The following is a 17,802-nucleotide window of genomic DNA, read 5'->3' on the forward strand; positions in this document are numbered from 1 at the left end:
CGAATAGTGTCAAAAGTGCCAGTGTATTGACTCAACGCTGGCCATACTAGGCTGTCGACGTTTGTGTCCCCTCACTGATTCATTCTGACACTGGACTTCGTTACGAAAGCATGTCATTCGCGCCAAAGGATTCTAATTAATAATGTCAAAAAAATAAAACCTTTTTAATTTTCAAACAATTTATTACTTATAATTTGAGTCAATAAATACAGATATTCTTAACAGGGCCGTCTTAACCTGAGGGCGCAAGGCGACCGAGCGCCCGTGAGCCCTGGAGGGCACAAGGCGACCGGGCGCCTGTAAACCCTGGAGGGCGCTAGCCAATAGACGTGCTGCTTTACACACCCGGGCGCCTGATATGGTTTAGGCGACATTGATTCACAATATTATAATAAAGAATTATAAAAACATATAATTATATACACAGATTACACTTAATTAATATTATTACTTATGAATACAGTTTCGTTCATTCGGTGGGCGATATGTTTTGTGCGGCGGCGACGAGTGTATCATGGATGTCCTTGGCGTAGGATATTTGAAGACGTACCGTATTGAGATACTGCGGATAAGTTAGCTGGGTATCCTGTCAAATTATTGGATATACTGTACAAATATATAAACAATAAACAAAGATAATATGACTGATGACCTTTTTTTCTCATAGATGTCGACAATTTTCTCCTAAATAATTATTTTATCGAGTAATAGAGTCATAAAACAAAAAAAAAATATGGACTATGAGTGGATATTTAACGTATTATTACTATAAGAAAATTATTATCACATCTTTTCTTCTTTACGCAATAAAAATGTATCGAAAACTAATCCATAATTCGATTGTAATTGGACAAATAAGATTGAATTTTCATCAGTTCAAAAGCAATATGTTTATACGTAACAATGTTAGCAAAGTTCAAAACTTAAATTAGTTTAAGAGATAAATTTAAACTTTATCAATATAAACGTTCCCAATTAATCCGATAACAAGATCTGAATGGAGGTATCAACTAAACAATAAAATGATAAACAGCTGCAGTTCTTTGACCTAAGGGAAGGCGTGGGCTGAGTTGACAACTCTCCAATCTAATCTATGAACAAGTGTTGCTCTATTATACGAAATTAATAATATTTATAAGGCGCAGTTTCATAGACAAACAAGACTCTAAATCAGTGGTTCCCAAACTTATTTTGTCTACTGCCCACTTTGATAATAAATATTTTTTTAGCGCCCCCATATTTTCACATATTTAAAAACCACTATAACTTCAAATTAAATTAATTAATTATTGTGACCTATATATGTATATTAACGGAGAATGCTAAACGAAAATTTTACTATAACCCGCAACTTGAGACCTGCAGCGCCCACAAGGGGGCGTTATCGCCCACTTGGGAAAGACTGCTCTAAATGCATATCATCGTTCAATGCCTTAATAAAACCACGATAGATTTTGGTAAGATGTTCTGAAGACAAGGCATCTTTGTCCAAAAAATTTTACGAGTACGACTTATTCCTATTCAATACTTTTAAAGTTATTTTTCCCTGGCACTTGAACAGTTTTATACAAGTTGGAACAACCTTTTTTTGTCGAACTAGAATAGTAATAATAAATTAAATGTGAATTTTATCTTACTTGTGTTGGTGGTCCGGAGTCAAGTCTCGACGTGTTCACGGTGAGAGGCAGGTAGTGCGCTGCGGACTGTGCCTGTTGGATGCACGTCATTGCAGTGCGCTGGCAATCATATACATAAATATTAAAACAAGGTTTTATTTAATGTATAAATGTGGAAGGGTATACTTGTAGGCAGGAGCGGCGTTAGATTACCGTTTGGGCGACCGAGCGACCGACCGGCGTCGGAAAGAGACGGACGCCAAATGTATGCGAATTACAGTCTCACATAACCCACTTACCCTACCCTTAGCGAATGGGCCGGCTGGACGGTACAGTACTAAGAACACACAGACAGGTGTCAAGTGGAAGTAATTCCGCTTTTCAACTGATATGTCATTCCGGAGTCTTTTGACCTTCTTGACCTTTTCACCTTTTTCTTTTAAGGAAAGGATGGGAAGGAGAAATGGATTTGATGAAGGAGGGAACATATCGAAACATGTCTGTGCGTCTCGTTTGCAACGGCAAATTTAAGTGTCCACTTGCTCGTTTGCTACCTTATAATATAAAAAAACAAACGCTCGAAAAAACGTAACATGCCTATGAAGGATAAAGAATAGTGCTGTCACTATTATAACGAAGTGATATAGATAACAAAGTAACCCATCATAGTAACAAGTTGTAATTCAAAATATTTATATTATAAACTAAACGACATTCAAGAGAATCATACGATCGTTTAATCATAAAGATTAACACTCGATCACTATTATTTATATCACTAGTTGTCGCCTGCGATTCCGTCCGCGCGGAATTAAAAACAAACTTAATAAGTAACCTATGTGTTCTACCAAACTATGTTCTACATCTATACCAAATTTCACCGAGATACAAGCCACCATTCTGGAGATACCTTCAAATATACATCCATCCATCTATCTAAACTTTCACATTTATAACATTAGTAAGAAGTAAAATACTGTAGATGTCAAAATTATAAATGTTGCAAAAGTGAATTTCCACTTCCGAAACAGATATACAAAAACATTACTATCTCAGAATTTTCAATAGGAATGAAAGAGATGAAAGAACACAATTTGCTTAATGTTGATTGCTTGCTGGGTCAATAAGTTAATTGTTGCACTGAGAAATGTCCTCTACTTCTCTTACAATGTATATTATACATAGTAATAAAATAACTAACTACATTTTTATATTCAAGTACAAACAGGAAAAGTCCGGAATAATTTTAGATTGTAATTAGAGTTAGAACTATGTGATACTAAGTTTAGTATCTATAATTATTATTTTGCATATGAACATAATTTATTATGATTTTGCTAAAATCTACATTTTGACCAATCATATGAAGACAGTTTCATCTCTTAAGAGATCGAAAAGAGAGTAACATCTCTTAAGATATCCCAGTTGTATGTGTTAATTTCAAAAACAAAAACATTTCACAGCAAGGGACTTCTATAAAAATTTACATTTATCAATCTTAATAAAATAAATAAATAAATAAATAAATAAATAAATAAATAAATAAATAAATAAAAATTATTCTTACCAAATGCAGTTCCATTTGATCACAGAGTGAGAAGAATTCTTCTAAATTTTTATCAAACCTTGGCACTGGATTGTCAAGACTTTTTCTGAAATGGGCAATATATTAATTAAAAGCTGACACCACCACCTTGTGTGATGCAAGCTAGGGAGAGAGAGAGAGAGAGAGAGTCAAGATATTAATTAGAAAAATAAGACCCTTTCAAAATAAATTTCAGCTTGATAACTTCACGCGTTTATGAGAAAAAGGGTCTTGACAGACAGACGGATGGACAACAAAGTGATCCTATAAGGTACCGTTTTTTTCCTATGAGGTACGGAACCCTAAAAAATTGAGCAAATGGATGAAGATGAAATCTGAAACAGGAGTTAATGTGGAAAAATGCATCTAACTACTTTTAATCAAAAATCACCACTTTAAAAAATTTGATTAAGCTGTCAATGTCTCTTTTCAGTTTTAATTTAATTAAATAGGAATAAAATAAAAGACTAAACTTACTGTGGATTGGAATCGATGCAATGATTTTGATGTAATATTTGCGCTCCAGTTTTCAAGCTCATCTAAAATTAAATAAAAGTCAAATTATAAAGATAAATTATTTTAGAAGGATACATATATGGGCGGCACTGGTCATATTGCTAGATCAGATGCTTGCTTGTTCGACACTTTCTAGTGTATAAAGAAATAAATTCAATAAGCACTAGGCAATTTGGCTTGAGAAATTGTAATGATATTTACATTTTAATAGAATAGAATTACTTCTTACATTCAAAGATTCACGGAGTGAACCCATCAGAGTTTTAACTTTGGAAATATTATCCAATTTATCTTGTTGTGTTTGTTGAGACATAGCTGGTTGCATTTGTTGTGGTGAAGGTTGCTGCATGATAGGTCCAGCGACTGGCATTTGCATGCCAACATTAGGTTGACCGCCTACGGTATTCATCGGGACGTGCATATTCATTTGATTCATTTTGAAAATAAAGATATATAATTTTTTAAGAAATTATGTGTTGTTTTAATTGTTTTGACAGAACGATACTGTGACAGTGACAGCTATTTTTTTTTTTTAAAGTCTGGTGGCTAAACCGAAACGAACATAGGTACAATTTAGTTTTGTTGACATCATAGTAATATTCATGATTTCGTTAATTCATTATAATATAATCAGTTTACTTCGTTATTAACAATATTCTAGTTTGAAATAAAAAAGCAGCTTAGTATTATTATAATAGAAAATACGATAGTAGTGTGGAGCTGGCGAGTAGTGGCTGAAAAACCAAAAACCTCTTTGCATTTCGCGCTAACTCGTTAAAATAAAAAAATTTAAAGTTCTCAAATTTGAAATTTCAAAAGTTTTTAATCAAACTTGTCCATTATCGTTTTATTTCCAATACAAAGTAATTAAATATCTTCAATGGATGCAAGTTTTAAAATATTTAATGCCACAGAAATATGGAAAGTATGTTTCAAAGTAGAATGTTAGTTGTATTGTTTGTAAATCATGTTACCATTTATATAATAAAAATCTTTTTCTAGCGTGAAACTAGCTTGCCTTCTATTCCTACATTCAGTCAAAAACTTGATAATATTTTGGGAACCGATGGTATTCCACTAGGATCTCTTACTGAATTATTAGGATTACCTGGAACAGGTAAAACGCAAATTTGGTATGTTACATCTTACTAGATAATTTTAATAATCAAAAATTTGTAGCCTTCAATTGTTTTATATTTTAGTAAAATTTTTCTCATAAGCTTGTTATTTATTTACTCAAAATTAATGTAATTTTTAATGTTTCAGTTTACAACTGTGTGCTGCGGTACAGATTCCTAAAGCACTCGGTGGATTGAATGCTCAGGCTTTGTACATTGATACAAATACCAACTTTGTGCCTAATAGATTCAGAGGTAATAAACCCATTAGGATGAATCTTCTAGCTATAATGTTATTTATTTGTGAATCCACAGAAATCCACATACCTGTTTTACACTCATATTGTAAAAGTATCCTCATAAAATTGGGGTAATGTTAGGATTTATTTTCCAATCCACCGATGCCTTTCACCAAAAATTGTATTCAGAAATATAAAATATAAGAAATTTCCTTTCAGAAATTCTATCAGCAACATTATCAAAATGTGAAATGCTGCTTGATGGACAATTTAATGTGAGTGAAGAAGAAGCATTGAAGAATCTACATTACGTTGGTGCATTTGGCTTGGAGAAGTTTTGTGCCTTTATGTATCAGTTACCTAAATTCCTCACAGAAGAAAGTAACGTAAGATTTATGAAAAATCCATACTTTAAATTCAGGATTATTGAATTTATTTATTTTTATAGAGAAAAGACGAAGCTAATTAAAAATACTTGTACATTAGGTACTTTTATGGGAGAAATGTTGTCAAATTTTGGTCCTCGGAGTCGGATATAACAAAGATATGTTTTGTTACAGATAAGATTAATAGTAATAGATTCGATAGCATTTCCATTCAAAGATGCTATAACAGTGAAGCAGCGGACAGGCTTGTTGTTCAGACAGATGGCAGAGCTGCAGAGACTTGCTGTTCAAAGACAAATAGCGGTAATCATGAATGTTTTAAATTTCGCTGTTAAGACACCATCTTATACTAATTATAGAATATCCTAAATTGAAATCCTTATGCAGTAATTATTAATTAATTTAGAAAATACTTTCCATTTAATTATTTTAATTAAATGGAAAGTATTTTCTAAATTAATGCACAGGGGTAAACATAGGGATAGGTACTAGAACAGATGGATTAGCCTCAAAGATTAATTTAGTTATGGAGGATTGGATAACTAAAATGAAGGATAGATCAATTTGGATAATCAACCATGTTTGTTTGTAAAAATATGTTCCATTATAGGTAGTCCTAACAAATGAGATGAGTACAAGGGTAGGACTGTCCAGTGGTGCAGTTGTTGGGGCATTGGGAGATGCTTGGGCTCATAGATGTAATACTAGGGTTCTTCTCTCTGCCCCCGATGATCCAGCAGGTGACAGGTTGGCACTGTTACTCAAAAGTAATATTGCTCCGGAAGCAGTTGCCCCTTTTAAGGTAGGTACAAACATACATATACAAAAAGGTTGAATTTTGATGACAATTTTTATTTATTCACCAATCTATATTTTACTTGTCTAATATTGTTAATACACAGATCTGTGTACAATCTAGGTTATTCAGTAATGACAGTTCATTCACTGACCTCTATGGACAGGCTATAAACCATGGTATTTTGTGTCTATTTGATCTACATTTTGACGATGACGGTTAAGGTTAGTAGCGGTGTTGAGGATTTGAACTTGTAAGAGATGGAATTTACTAGAACGACGCAAAGGTTATCTTTTTCAGGTGCCCTATCCATTTATGAGATCTGTGCTGTGATTGCGAGTATGATTTGCAGTCTCTTTCTATTCGATATAGAGACAGCAAATGTAAATTCTTAATTTGAATTGGACTATATAAAAGATGGATTTTTTTTTTCAGATTACATTAGAAGGCATAAGGGATGTTAAATAAAACACTTTTTGAACATACATAGTTTTATTAATCAATTGTAAATATCATAAACAAAACTACAGCACCAATAAATATATCTCATTTTCACAAAATATCAAGCTTTTTAATTCTAACACCATTTCAACAGTTACACAGAATATAAAGGCAGTTTCACATCGGAACATAGCTCAGAGAGTGCAAGGCAACTCTTAAATAAAACTGTAGTCTTTATTATGCTTTTTTTTCTTAGGAAACGAGTGTAAGTAAGACGCGTTTGTAGTCCCCTTTCGTATCATCCTGCAAAATATTACATCGATTTTGTAACATTCAGAAAACTCGAATCATGCAAAAGCTAAAAATAAAGTTTTATAATATTGCTACAAAAATATATATATCTATTTTGCAGGATTAAGCACAAAGTGTGACTAGCACATTCCTGAAGTCACCGTTTAGGTCTTCCTGTAAACAAATATCAAACCAATGCTATAACATTAGGTAAAATAGACTATTCAGAAACTGGCCCATTACAGTTCAATAAAACGTGCATATAAAAAGCAGGAGATTAAACAATTTAAATACTCTTAATAAATTATAAAAAAATATATTCGAAATGCAATAAATACCAAAAGGTATAAAGGTTATTTCAAACCAGTAAATATTCGATTAAATACTGTTAATAAAATCTCGATGTCTTAGTAACACAGTGTGGATAGGAGAACTCCAATTGGACCATCGATCTCCTCCTGAAAAAGGTAACTTGGTAAGCGAACCATAGACAAAAAGGTTCACCATTCCCCATGCACTCATACGAAGCTGTTAGCTAACGGTGAGGAAAATTACAATGATGTGAAACAAATAAGCAAAATATACAGATCTTTGTGAACGAAATTTACATCCAATGAACATATCAATAACCTAAATAACTAAAGAGATTTCTAACGTAGAGAACGCTGTTATCCTGACTTCGAATTATTCAACAAGGGTCAACAAAGCCTTCCTGTAATCCCCGGAAGTATCGTCCTGCAAGAAAAATTTACTATTCTAAAGATTCAATAAGAAAATAAATCTTATTTCTTTCAAAGAAAACCAAACGAATAATCATTATTTACAAACGTCACTAATTGTGAAAACAATAATTAATCACAGTATCACATTTTTAACAGTCTTCTTTTTTGACATTTGAACAGATCTGTATAATCTATGGTTATGAAGTTTTTAAGGTTATTATGAGTTTCGCGCCATTATAATCCCCCGTGCTAATATAAATATAAAGAAATTCGTATATTGAAATAATGGGTCAGTTTCTTTGTAATATTAAAAAATATATTCAAATTCATGCTGTTAATTTCACAACATATTTTTGGAAAAACATGCGAGTTAATCTACAAAGAGAAAAAATATATATTTCGAAAAACGTGAAGTATAAACTATTTTGACATATTATATTAGCTATGTTTGATGATAGTTAAACACAGATAAAAAATAACTTAGTACATGAATCAAAGTGTTAATGTGCTAAGGAACAAAAAAGCATGATCAAGTGATTTTAGATATACAGATTAAAAAACTCACAGCAATCCAGGTCTCCAAAGGCTTTCCGTATTTATCGAGGAATGCTTGTTTGATGTCTCCCAAATCGATTTCAGAACGGCTCACGACAATTCTGATCAGAGTCTTGTCATTGGTGCCAAGTCCCTTCATCGAATAGTAAAGACGCTCAGCGAAGAAACCCACTTTGCTTTTCACGCATTTGACTAGAAATAGGATTGTTTTTTTATTACACCTAAAATTTTATTCTGAGTTGCCTGTGTTATAGACGTTTTTTTATCTTTTTAATTTTCCCTCCATACTTAACCTCTAAGAGTTGTCAAAGAGTAAAGAAGTTATTTTGAAAGTGTGACTGCCAGGATTTTGTTAACTAATAAAATATAATAAAATGAACATTTTAAGATGGCGTCATAATTATTTTGATATTTTAGCTCCCTGAGAGGTTTATAATGTTAGATATATTCTTTTATATTTCTCAACAGATTTTGTGAATTAAATCATGACCATATTACCAATGTAATAAAAAAAATGAGTCAGTCAAGGCGATATACTCATTTCCTGATAGGCGCGTATTACGTGGCCTCAGAACATTACAATGCTTTAAGATCGAGTTACGATAACAATCGTAAACTAAGTATTGGTCACACTTTTAAATAACACGAGTATTTTTTTCAGATTTTAAAAATTAAATAAACTATGTCTTGATTTAAATTTAGTCCTAAAGATTGTTTTTTTTTTCTTATAGTTTTATCGCAAAATTGAATTTTAGTTATATGTTTTTCCTTCTAACTAAGTTGTTATAATTAATTTGAGAGTTATAACATTTAATATTAATTATATTATATAAATAATTGCAGTCAACGTACTAATTAAATGATTATGTATGAAATAAAGGCATTAAAAATAAAAATAAAACGTAATTTTTTTAAATCGATTATCTTATACCAGACGTTTTTTTTTTATCAAAATATGTTAGTTGCATAATACTGAAATTTATTTACCAATAGCCAGCATGCCCTTCTCGATGCTTCCAGAGAATTCTTTCTTGATTGTCTCTTCAATATCTTTGCCGGCCAATGCTTCGTATTCTGCGAAGATCTGAAATTTTATTTAGTTTTTTTTACGACTGTCTGATTTTATCAAATGTTATTTCTCTCTTCAAGGTCAAACGTGAGTCAGTGATAATTGGAAAGGAATTTACGTTGGTAATATTGTGCATTTTCCAACTTCACCGATTGAAATGTTTGTGATAACGTTTGAGGGAATTTATATGACATACAGTTGGTTTCTGAGACCATCTTCATATAAAAATATCCCTGTCATTATCTTTGAAAAAGCGGAGATCTATTTTAAATGGGGATTTTGGAGATACTCGAACTAGGCGGATTATTTAATTATGTTGAGTTGTAAATTAACTACGTTTAAAAACTTGTTACAATGTATTTGAACTTTCAAGGTCATATGTATACAATTGATAAATATTTATAATCTGTATTCATGAATACACAATATGAAGAGCTCAGTTTGCAGAATTGAACACGTCATCGCGTTATATGGCGGCAGCGCCAACACATGATTGCATTCACCGATTGAATAAAATAACTAATTCAAATTGATTCACTTTAGTTATTGTTATAGTGCCAAAGATTATTGATCTGACGCCATTTCTGTTAAAGAGTATTTGGTTGAAGGAACATCAAATAAACTGATATATACACACGGCTAAACACTCACGTATATACGTCCGGTGGCGGCACCGACTAGTTTCTAGCCCATTGGAGGCCCTTCATCAGGATGAGTGTGTTTATATATTATTTTAGTATAATGTCTCACGAAAGTTTGAATAATTTAACATCAAATAATTGAATTGCGAGATTACGGATCATATTTATAGAATTTAAACGCTTTTTATATAATACATAAGAAGTTATTACAAGTAGTCACTTAACACATTCAATGCTAGTACGTATAAAAGTGAACTCGGAGTGGCACTGAATATGTTAAAATCAAAATCTTTGTCTTCGTTCCTCAACTTACCTGTCTCAGTTGTTGATAAGAGCGTGTGATAAGAATGGAATTGAAGACGGACTCATCAGTCCCCCATTGTCCTTCCCCTGCGTTGGCGAGCGCTTCAGCGTCGCTCTTTGCCCCCGCCTCGTCCACACCCTGGTTCTCGTCGCGGTTGGCCATGCACAGTGAAACGCAGAGACGCTTGAAGTGACCAGATGTGTCGCCCTTCAAGTCAGATTCTAAGCTTTTGCCGTACACTGTAACAAAGATATATTGAAGAGAAACTATTAAAATCAACATAATGAAAACTAGACCTAGGTCTTATTAAGGAGTAGAGAAGGTTTGGGAAGGCTCCTACTAATTTCTTGTATTTTAGAGTTGGGAATGGAAAGTGGAATTGGCAGAGGAGAGGAGGCATAGGCAAGGAAAATGTCGATTAACGATAGGAAATATTTCTGCTAATGCGGATGTCTATGGGTAGAGATCAAACTTCGGCATTGACTTTATTGAGAAATAATGTCTAGTAAATTCGGACAGTGTACCAATTAGAATAATATTTACGTAATTTCACGGAAGTTATGTTGGTTCCCACCACAGAGTATTTATGGTAATGACTTTATAATTAAATAAACTTTTTTTATGTTAATTCTAACCTATTCGTGCATTCAGTACGTTGGACACGCCCGTTAGACTGTGCTGGGAGTGTACGTAATTTAATATGCAGGACAAGCCCTTGTCTGACCTAAAATAGCGTTGTGTGTTTTTATTTGGAATGAAGTCGTGAGTATTTATTTTTTACGTTGTTCTAATGATATTGTCGGTCTTTTTGGAGTTCAATAAAATTTGTTAGGCAATCCAGCCCTTATGTCTTTGTTCAAATTCTTCAGTGGCAGCTTACAAACGTGATCGTTAGCCTTGAGACTATTCATTGTATTAGATGAATAGAAGTTATTGTAGAGACCAATTTAATAAATGGAAATACACATACTATTGTATGTATGAATTGAACTTGATCTATTGGTTTTAATATGAAAATCTATTGCAGATTATTATTTTACTGGCTTAAAACCAGTGTCCATGGAGGTCGGAGTGTTACAATACTTTATACACGTCTCAAGGTCACAAGTCCCTACACGATCGTTGCATCTCTTTTCCGTAGGGACAGTAGATAGAGATAGCAATATGTCTTAGAACTAGCTACAGTTCTAGACGGTTTCGTATTTCAGATATTATCGTATTACCGCAAAATACATGCTGTTACTGCGGTTAGTTAGAAATTTATATTCCTGTTGAAATAGTAACGCGATTATTTTTTAAACATCCCTTGATCGGATTAGAATGCATGTAAAATCGAACCTGGGTAAGCAAGACACTCAGGTTAGAGGGAAACCTCTATTGAGAGAATGATATAGCGGTCTCCTGGACTCTCGCTTATCTGAAGAGTGTAATTATCTTTGTTTTGCTTAAAAGATACTGAAAAATACGATGAGAGTGTTTGTTACCACTCTTGAAATATACAAATTCATGTGCTAAGAGTCGATACCCATAGTTAGAAGATGCTAATCTGAGCTTGTGGGTTCCTATAGTAAACGTGTAGGACATTTTTTTCAATATTATTAATATATACGAAAGTTTGGATGGATGTTTGTTAGGTATCTCTAGAAAAGCTCCAGTTGCATGCCGAGATTTGGTATAGAATATAGAACATAGCCTTGCAGAACACATAGGTTAGTAATTTAGTTTTTTTAATTGCGCTCAGACGGAGTCTCGGGCGACAGCTATATTTTATACTTACTAGCCTTACTATTGCTAGGCGAATTATTTTGTCTGTCTCGTTACTTAGACTTGACCTTCAAAGTTTTTGTCTATTATCGTTTAAGGTAAATCAAACGAATATCTTTATGAGAAAACGGTTTACGAACGCGAATTATTTGAAATGTAGAACACATTGCAGTATTTTATCGCGTGATTATATTTGTAATCACGTAAGTATTGGAAAACACGTACAGTTAAAGAAATTAATTCGCTATCCACTTATAATCGAATATAGTTGAGTAAAATGTCACTAAAAGAGCTATCATTTACCACGTGTTTTTGTCATAACAAGTTTTCGGCCTAATTGCATTGTGAACAACAATTGACATTTTACTGGGATGGGTAGGATATAAATGTCCTCAACTATGATACGATATTCCTTCTAAAATATCGTAATCCTTAGAACTCTTATAAATGAATACGACATTTACCAGATTAGCGACCACAATAGAGGTCAAATAAATTTGTAAATTGAAGCAATTGTCAAATTCGCACTCATAGTTTATTTTACATTCCACAAAGTAGAGCATAGATTTCCTTAATAACCTTCAAACAGCCTTCGTAATGTTAGGAAGAAAATCCGACAATGTGCCGGTGTATCGGCGCAACACTAGCCTTATTAAAATGTCAACGTTTATGTCCCCTCACTAATCATTCTGATATTTGACTTGGTAACGAAAGTGCTCCATTTCGCTCTAAAGAATGTTTTTTTTAACAGAAGAGGGCAAACGAGCAGCGGGTACACCGAGGTGTTCAACGACGGCCATGGACATCAGCAATACCAGAGGAACGGCAGATTCTAACTAATAATGTCTAAAACTAATAATCTAAAAAGAACTTTGTACTCACATTGTTCGTAGAAAGCTGAAATTGTACGGATGCCGTAGTTGGACAAAGTACAGAGGATCTCGATAATGGCTTCCTCGTCAGTACCAAGTCCGGAAACAGCGTCGTGCAACTCCTTGGCGTAGAAGTGGGGCAGAGGAGTCATCAACGCAACGATAACATTCTCCAAGTTGCCAGTCAGTTCACTTTTCAGCTCACTGATAAGGTCCTAGAGAGAGAAATAATCATCGAATCATTGCTTTCAAAACACATAGCTGTGCTGTGATTTTTTTAAATCTTACAGATATTATAGATGCGAATGTTTTGATGGATGGATGGGTGGATGAATGGATGGATGGATGTTTTTTTGAAGATACCTCCAGAACGGCTGCATAGTTCTTACTGAAATTTGACATACATATAGAACATAGTCTAGAAGAACGCATATGCTACTAATTAAGTTTTTTCAAATTCCGTGCGGACGGAGTCGCGAGCGACAGCTAGTGATTAATATAAAAAACTACAATTTGTTAAAACGTCAATATCGTAAAAACTTTTATTGCGTGGAGCACGAATAGGTCCATTAAGGAATTAGGTCGACTATTCATTCATATTATATCACTGGTTACATTAAACAAACATTCCTATTTATAAATTGAATAGAATCATTGTAAACACAACAATAAAGCCTCAATAGTCTCGTACAGATTGTCATTTTTGTCTCGTAAACATTTTACAAATTTTCCTACTTAGTGGTCTTTCGTCTAGTGGATCTTTCGATCGCAGGAGGTCCACCAGGACCATATAGAGAATTACTGGTATAGTAATTGTTTTTGAAACCTTAGATAGTTTTAACCGAAAACTATGGCCTTATTTATTATTCCCTTCCGTGTATATAATGGCAAGAGAATGTTTTTTTTCATATATTTCACTACTCTAGTATAGATAAACGTATACGATATAGCCTATATGTTCTTCTACACTATGTTCTACATCTATGCCAATTTAGCGAGATCCATACAGTTATTCGTGAGATGCCTTCAAACAAACGTTCATGCATCCAAACATTCGTATTTATAATATTAGTAAGATGTAATTGAAAATGTTATGTTCAGTGAAAATTGCAATATCTAAGAACATACTATGTAAATGATATGTACGCTGTGAAGTATATAACAAGATAGAGAGAAAGTAAACAAAATGATAACATATCAAATGTTATGTAGAAAACAAGGTGAATTGTTTCAATCAAGTAAATGGGTTTATTTATTTTTATTAATATATTTTAACTAGCTATCACCCGCGACTCCGACCGTGCGGAACTAAAAAATCTTACTAAGCCTATGTGTTCTACCAGACTGTTAAGTATTGAAATAAAATGCTGATAAATCTTACTTCTTACTAGTACTATAAATGCGAATGTATAGATGTATGGATGTTTGAAGATATCTTCGGAACGGCTTAACGGATCTCTTTGAAATTTGGCATAGATGAAAAACATATAGGCAACTAATTAAGTTGTTTTTTTTCTAATTCCGCGCAGACAAAGCCCGTGCGACAGCTAGTTTTATATTAATATCTTTGAACACGAAAAATGTTGGTAAAGATTATTCAAAGGTATCAAGGGCACGTAATTAGAATCTATTAGTAGGATTTTTTTCTAAAAACAGTGCATTGATTACTATGGGAAATGATTCACCGATGATTCACTTGAGGCCGCACTTTGCTTACGTTAAATGTTCAAGGTCTAAACAGGTAGATTAGAATCTTAACAGACTCGTGACTAGACCAAGGTTCAGAGATGCGGATTCGCCGAGTTTCAATTTGAGAACGAATTTCAAATTAAAAGATAGTAATAAATTAAAAAGAAAACAAACAAATTCGAACTGTTATTGCTTGTATTAGTTTAATAAAACCTTAGCATTCTAATTTCAAAATATTTACTAAATAAGATATTTTTTTTTTAATTTGGAATTTGCAGACGTATGTGACGAGAAGTGTAATGGCTGCTTAAGATAATGAAAAGGTGTTAAAAGGTTAACAAACAGATAAACATAATTAAATAAAGAGCAACTAGACTCGATAACATGTAAAATGTAGCTTTTAAAATGTTTATAAAAAAATAAAGGATAAAACAGCATTCTGGGAAACCAGTTCTGTACGTTACTAAAAATAAATTACGTTCCGAGATTTGCCATCCCATAAATAACCTTGAGGATAACATTGAAATACATACACATTTTCTTAACATTATTGTTATTTATCTAACGTAATAATGTTTTAAATACGAATGTAAGCATTTATAACCTCAATCTGTTAAAAAAACTCTTAAATAGTACAGATTTTAACAAAAAAAAACTATTGTTAATATTATTTTTCGAAATACGAGATTGATTTAAAAAATATCTTTTAATGCCCCTCATATTGTCGACTTGATAAATATGACGTCATAATATGGTGCGGGTCTAAGCATAGTTTTTAAATGGATTGTGTACCTACATATAAGTACCTAAAACTGCAATATAACATAGTAATTACTTAAAAAAAACGTACCTTTCCATAGTTTGTCTTGAATGTTTCCGCGATCTCCAAACGTTGTACGATACCGCGGCGGCAAAGGACGTCGATGATGGCTTTCTCATCGGTGCCGAAGCCCTTCATCGCCTTCCTGAGTGTCTCCGCATCTGCCGCGGGGTCGAAGGGCTCCGCGGGGTACACCGTGGGGGTGCACTACGGACGAAACAAGCATTTTAAGCCTTAGTAAAACATTAAAACTACAAAGATATTTCCACATTGTCCCGTGGTTCAATGTAATATATGGTCAGTCTTGGCTAAGCTAAAATGTACTACATATTAAATTCCACGTCAGGAACAAAAGTGGTAAATTCCATAACACATTCCTTTAACTTTGAGGCAAAAGTACAAATACCCGAGAAAAAACAGCTTTAACATGTAAATAAATAAAAAAAACTTGGCAATTGACAAACCGGTGATTGCTGTTTTGTAGCATTGTTTTTAGGCAAAAAAGTTTTCCTTTTACTTTTACCTACTTTCTAGTGATTTTCCTCGTACAAATAAAGTTTGTATGTAATACCATGAACCTAAATCTCATGTACAACCTGTTTACTAATTACCTTGGTAAATAAATGGATAGCGTATACCGCTAACCTTGCTCCGGAAAGATGACATCACCACTTCAGAATCGATACTACGGATAGGTATGGCCTTACATGTAGGAGGAAAACTTACCTTGTACGGGTAGTATTGTTGGCCGCTCATGGTGAATATTTACTGAAACAATAGAAAAAAAACTATTGTATTAAATTCACACCCAACTATCAATTATTTGGCCTCGCTAAAAATAAAATTCCATTGCTGTTAACGTGGACCGGCATTTTACCGCTTAGCAAATAACAAACAGACGACGCGAGATTTATAATCTTTTTACGAGTATATTCAACACAATAGGGAATAAAATCACTAATATTTACATTAAGATAAATATTTTTATATAAAATTAACGTATAAATCAACTAATTATACGTACTTTTATATAATTTCAGCGACACACCCAACCGAATTACTATGAAGCGTATTCCGAAATAAACACGAACTAACGACTGCGGAGTGACTGAGCGGAGGTCGGTCACTCTCGGCCCGTTTTGTTCGCCCTCTCACTCACTTGCATAATTCAGATATTACAAACCTTTGGAAATCTTCGGTGTAGTTAAGTGGGATCTCACTTACAAAACACTTTTCAACACTCTCATTGAAAAAATAGTGACAATACATCAATAACATAACGCACACCTGTAACGAAAGGGGTTAACAGAGACCACAAACTTTCATTTGGTGCAGTTCTTACATTTATCCTCTCATTTTTTTACATCCATACATTTACGTACTCGGTGACTATAGTATATTTTAATAAGGGGTGACGACTGTAGTCATAGTTTTATTAATATATGTTGCAGTGTCTTGTGTAAAAGGGAATCTAGAAGTTAACTATACTATATGGCTTAATACAAAGTCAGTGCAGGAAAATCTACGGTGAATCCTTGTAAATCCATGTAAATTCCAAATTCTAAAATTTGAATGATCCAAAAGTTGTGTACCCCTGATATGGCCACGTAATCGCGGCAGCGATGATGTCATCGCGCGGGCGACGCCGCGGCGATCTGAGCTCGAAGACCGAGCCGGCGAACATTGGAAAGCCGGCAACTAGCTTATAAGAATTTTAAAACCTCGCCTCATTTAGTACCCAATTAGAATACCTAAAAATTTTAGACTTTTGTCTCGTTACAGTCCAATTCCAAAAAAATATAATTTAACATTCTATCAAGGATTGTTCGTGCTGCAAAATGGATTAACTAGAGTTTTTGTATATTCTTGCTTTAGGACTTATAATTTCCTTGTTATTTGTTTACTAGCTGTGGCCCGAGACATCGTCCGCGCGGAATTATAAAAAAACATAATAAGTAGTCTATGTGTTCTTTCAGACTATGTTCTACATCCATGCCAAGTTTCATCGTGATCCGTTCTGGAGATACCTTTAAACAAACATCCATATATCTAAACATTCGCATGATTTATAATAATATTAGTAAGATTAGTTTAAATTCAGGGTTCTTTGCAATATCACAAAAAATACTACCCAGTCTTACTATGAATCGTTGATAGTTTTCCTGTATACGTCACCATATGAACAAACATATGCTCGTCATCGATCTAATTTAGTTTTACTATCGTAATGACATCATTTTATTTAAAAAAATAATGTCTTGGAAGATGAATCATTATCATTCAGTAGTTTAGTGATTAATTAAACATCACTGATAGTAGTATTTTGATGAACAGCTCATCAAAATTTTAGTAAACAACACATTGACTGAAAGAATGAG

At 33.3% G+C, this 17,802-nt stretch overlaps 3 protein-coding genes across 9 annotated transcripts; 1 reads left to right on the plus strand and 2 right to left on the minus strand.

The window, feature by feature from the left end:
• Positions 1 to 161: 161 nt before the first annotated feature.
• On the minus strand, positions 162 to 4,228 carry ix (mediator complex subunit intersex). Of its 2 annotated transcripts, none has more exons than XM_013310439.1 (5): positions 3,947 to 4,228; positions 3,679 to 3,740; positions 3,184 to 3,268; positions 1,638 to 1,736; positions 162 to 577 (listed from the first exon to the last, which is right to left on the minus strand). In XM_013310439.1, the coding sequence occupies exons 1-5, from the start codon at positions 4,151 to 4,153 to the stop codon at positions 470 to 472; spliced, it is 561 nt and encodes a 186-aa protein (XP_013165893.1). In that variant the 5' UTR covers positions 4,154 to 4,228; the 3' UTR covers positions 162 to 469. The 2 variants fall into 2 exon arrangements, with proteins under 2 accessions (XP_013165893.1, XP_013165892.1); XM_013310438.1 differs by having other exon boundaries at positions 162 to 586.
• A 369-nt stretch (positions 4,229 to 4,597) lies between these two features.
• Positions 4,598 to 6,295, plus strand: LOC106116519 (DNA repair protein RAD51 homolog 3). Its single transcript, XM_013310389.1, has 6 exons — positions 4,598 to 4,642; positions 4,720 to 4,850; positions 4,984 to 5,090; positions 5,294 to 5,460; positions 5,635 to 5,763; positions 6,071 to 6,295. Exons 1-6 carry the CDS (start codon positions 4,598 to 4,600, stop codon positions 6,293 to 6,295), a joined length of 804 nt encoding a protein of 267 aa, XP_013165843.1.
• Positions 6,296 to 6,729: 434 nt separating this feature from the next.
• Positions 6,730 to 16,557, minus strand: AnnIX (Annexin IX). 6 transcript variants are annotated; one of them, XM_013310698.1, is made up of 9 exons: positions 16,449 to 16,557; positions 16,151 to 16,192; positions 15,455 to 15,631; positions 12,926 to 13,130; positions 10,289 to 10,518; positions 9,253 to 9,349; positions 8,276 to 8,457; positions 7,644 to 7,723; positions 6,730 to 7,446 (listed from the first exon to the last, which is right to left on the minus strand). In XM_013310698.1, exons 2-8 carry the CDS (start codon positions 16,178 to 16,180, stop codon positions 7,673 to 7,675), a joined length of 972 nt encoding a protein of 323 aa, XP_013166152.1. In that variant the 5' UTR covers positions 16,181 to 16,192; positions 16,449 to 16,557; the 3' UTR covers positions 6,730 to 7,446; positions 7,644 to 7,672.
• Between the last annotated feature and the right edge of the window lie 1,245 nt (positions 16,558 to 17,802).

The sequence above is a fragment of the Papilio xuthus genome, unplaced genomic scaffold (assembly GCF_000836235.2).
Source record: "Papilio xuthus unplaced genomic scaffold, Pxut_1.1 DF827714.1, whole genome shotgun sequence".
NCBI classification, from domain to species: domain Eukaryota; kingdom Metazoa; phylum Arthropoda; class Insecta; order Lepidoptera; family Papilionidae; genus Papilio; species Papilio xuthus.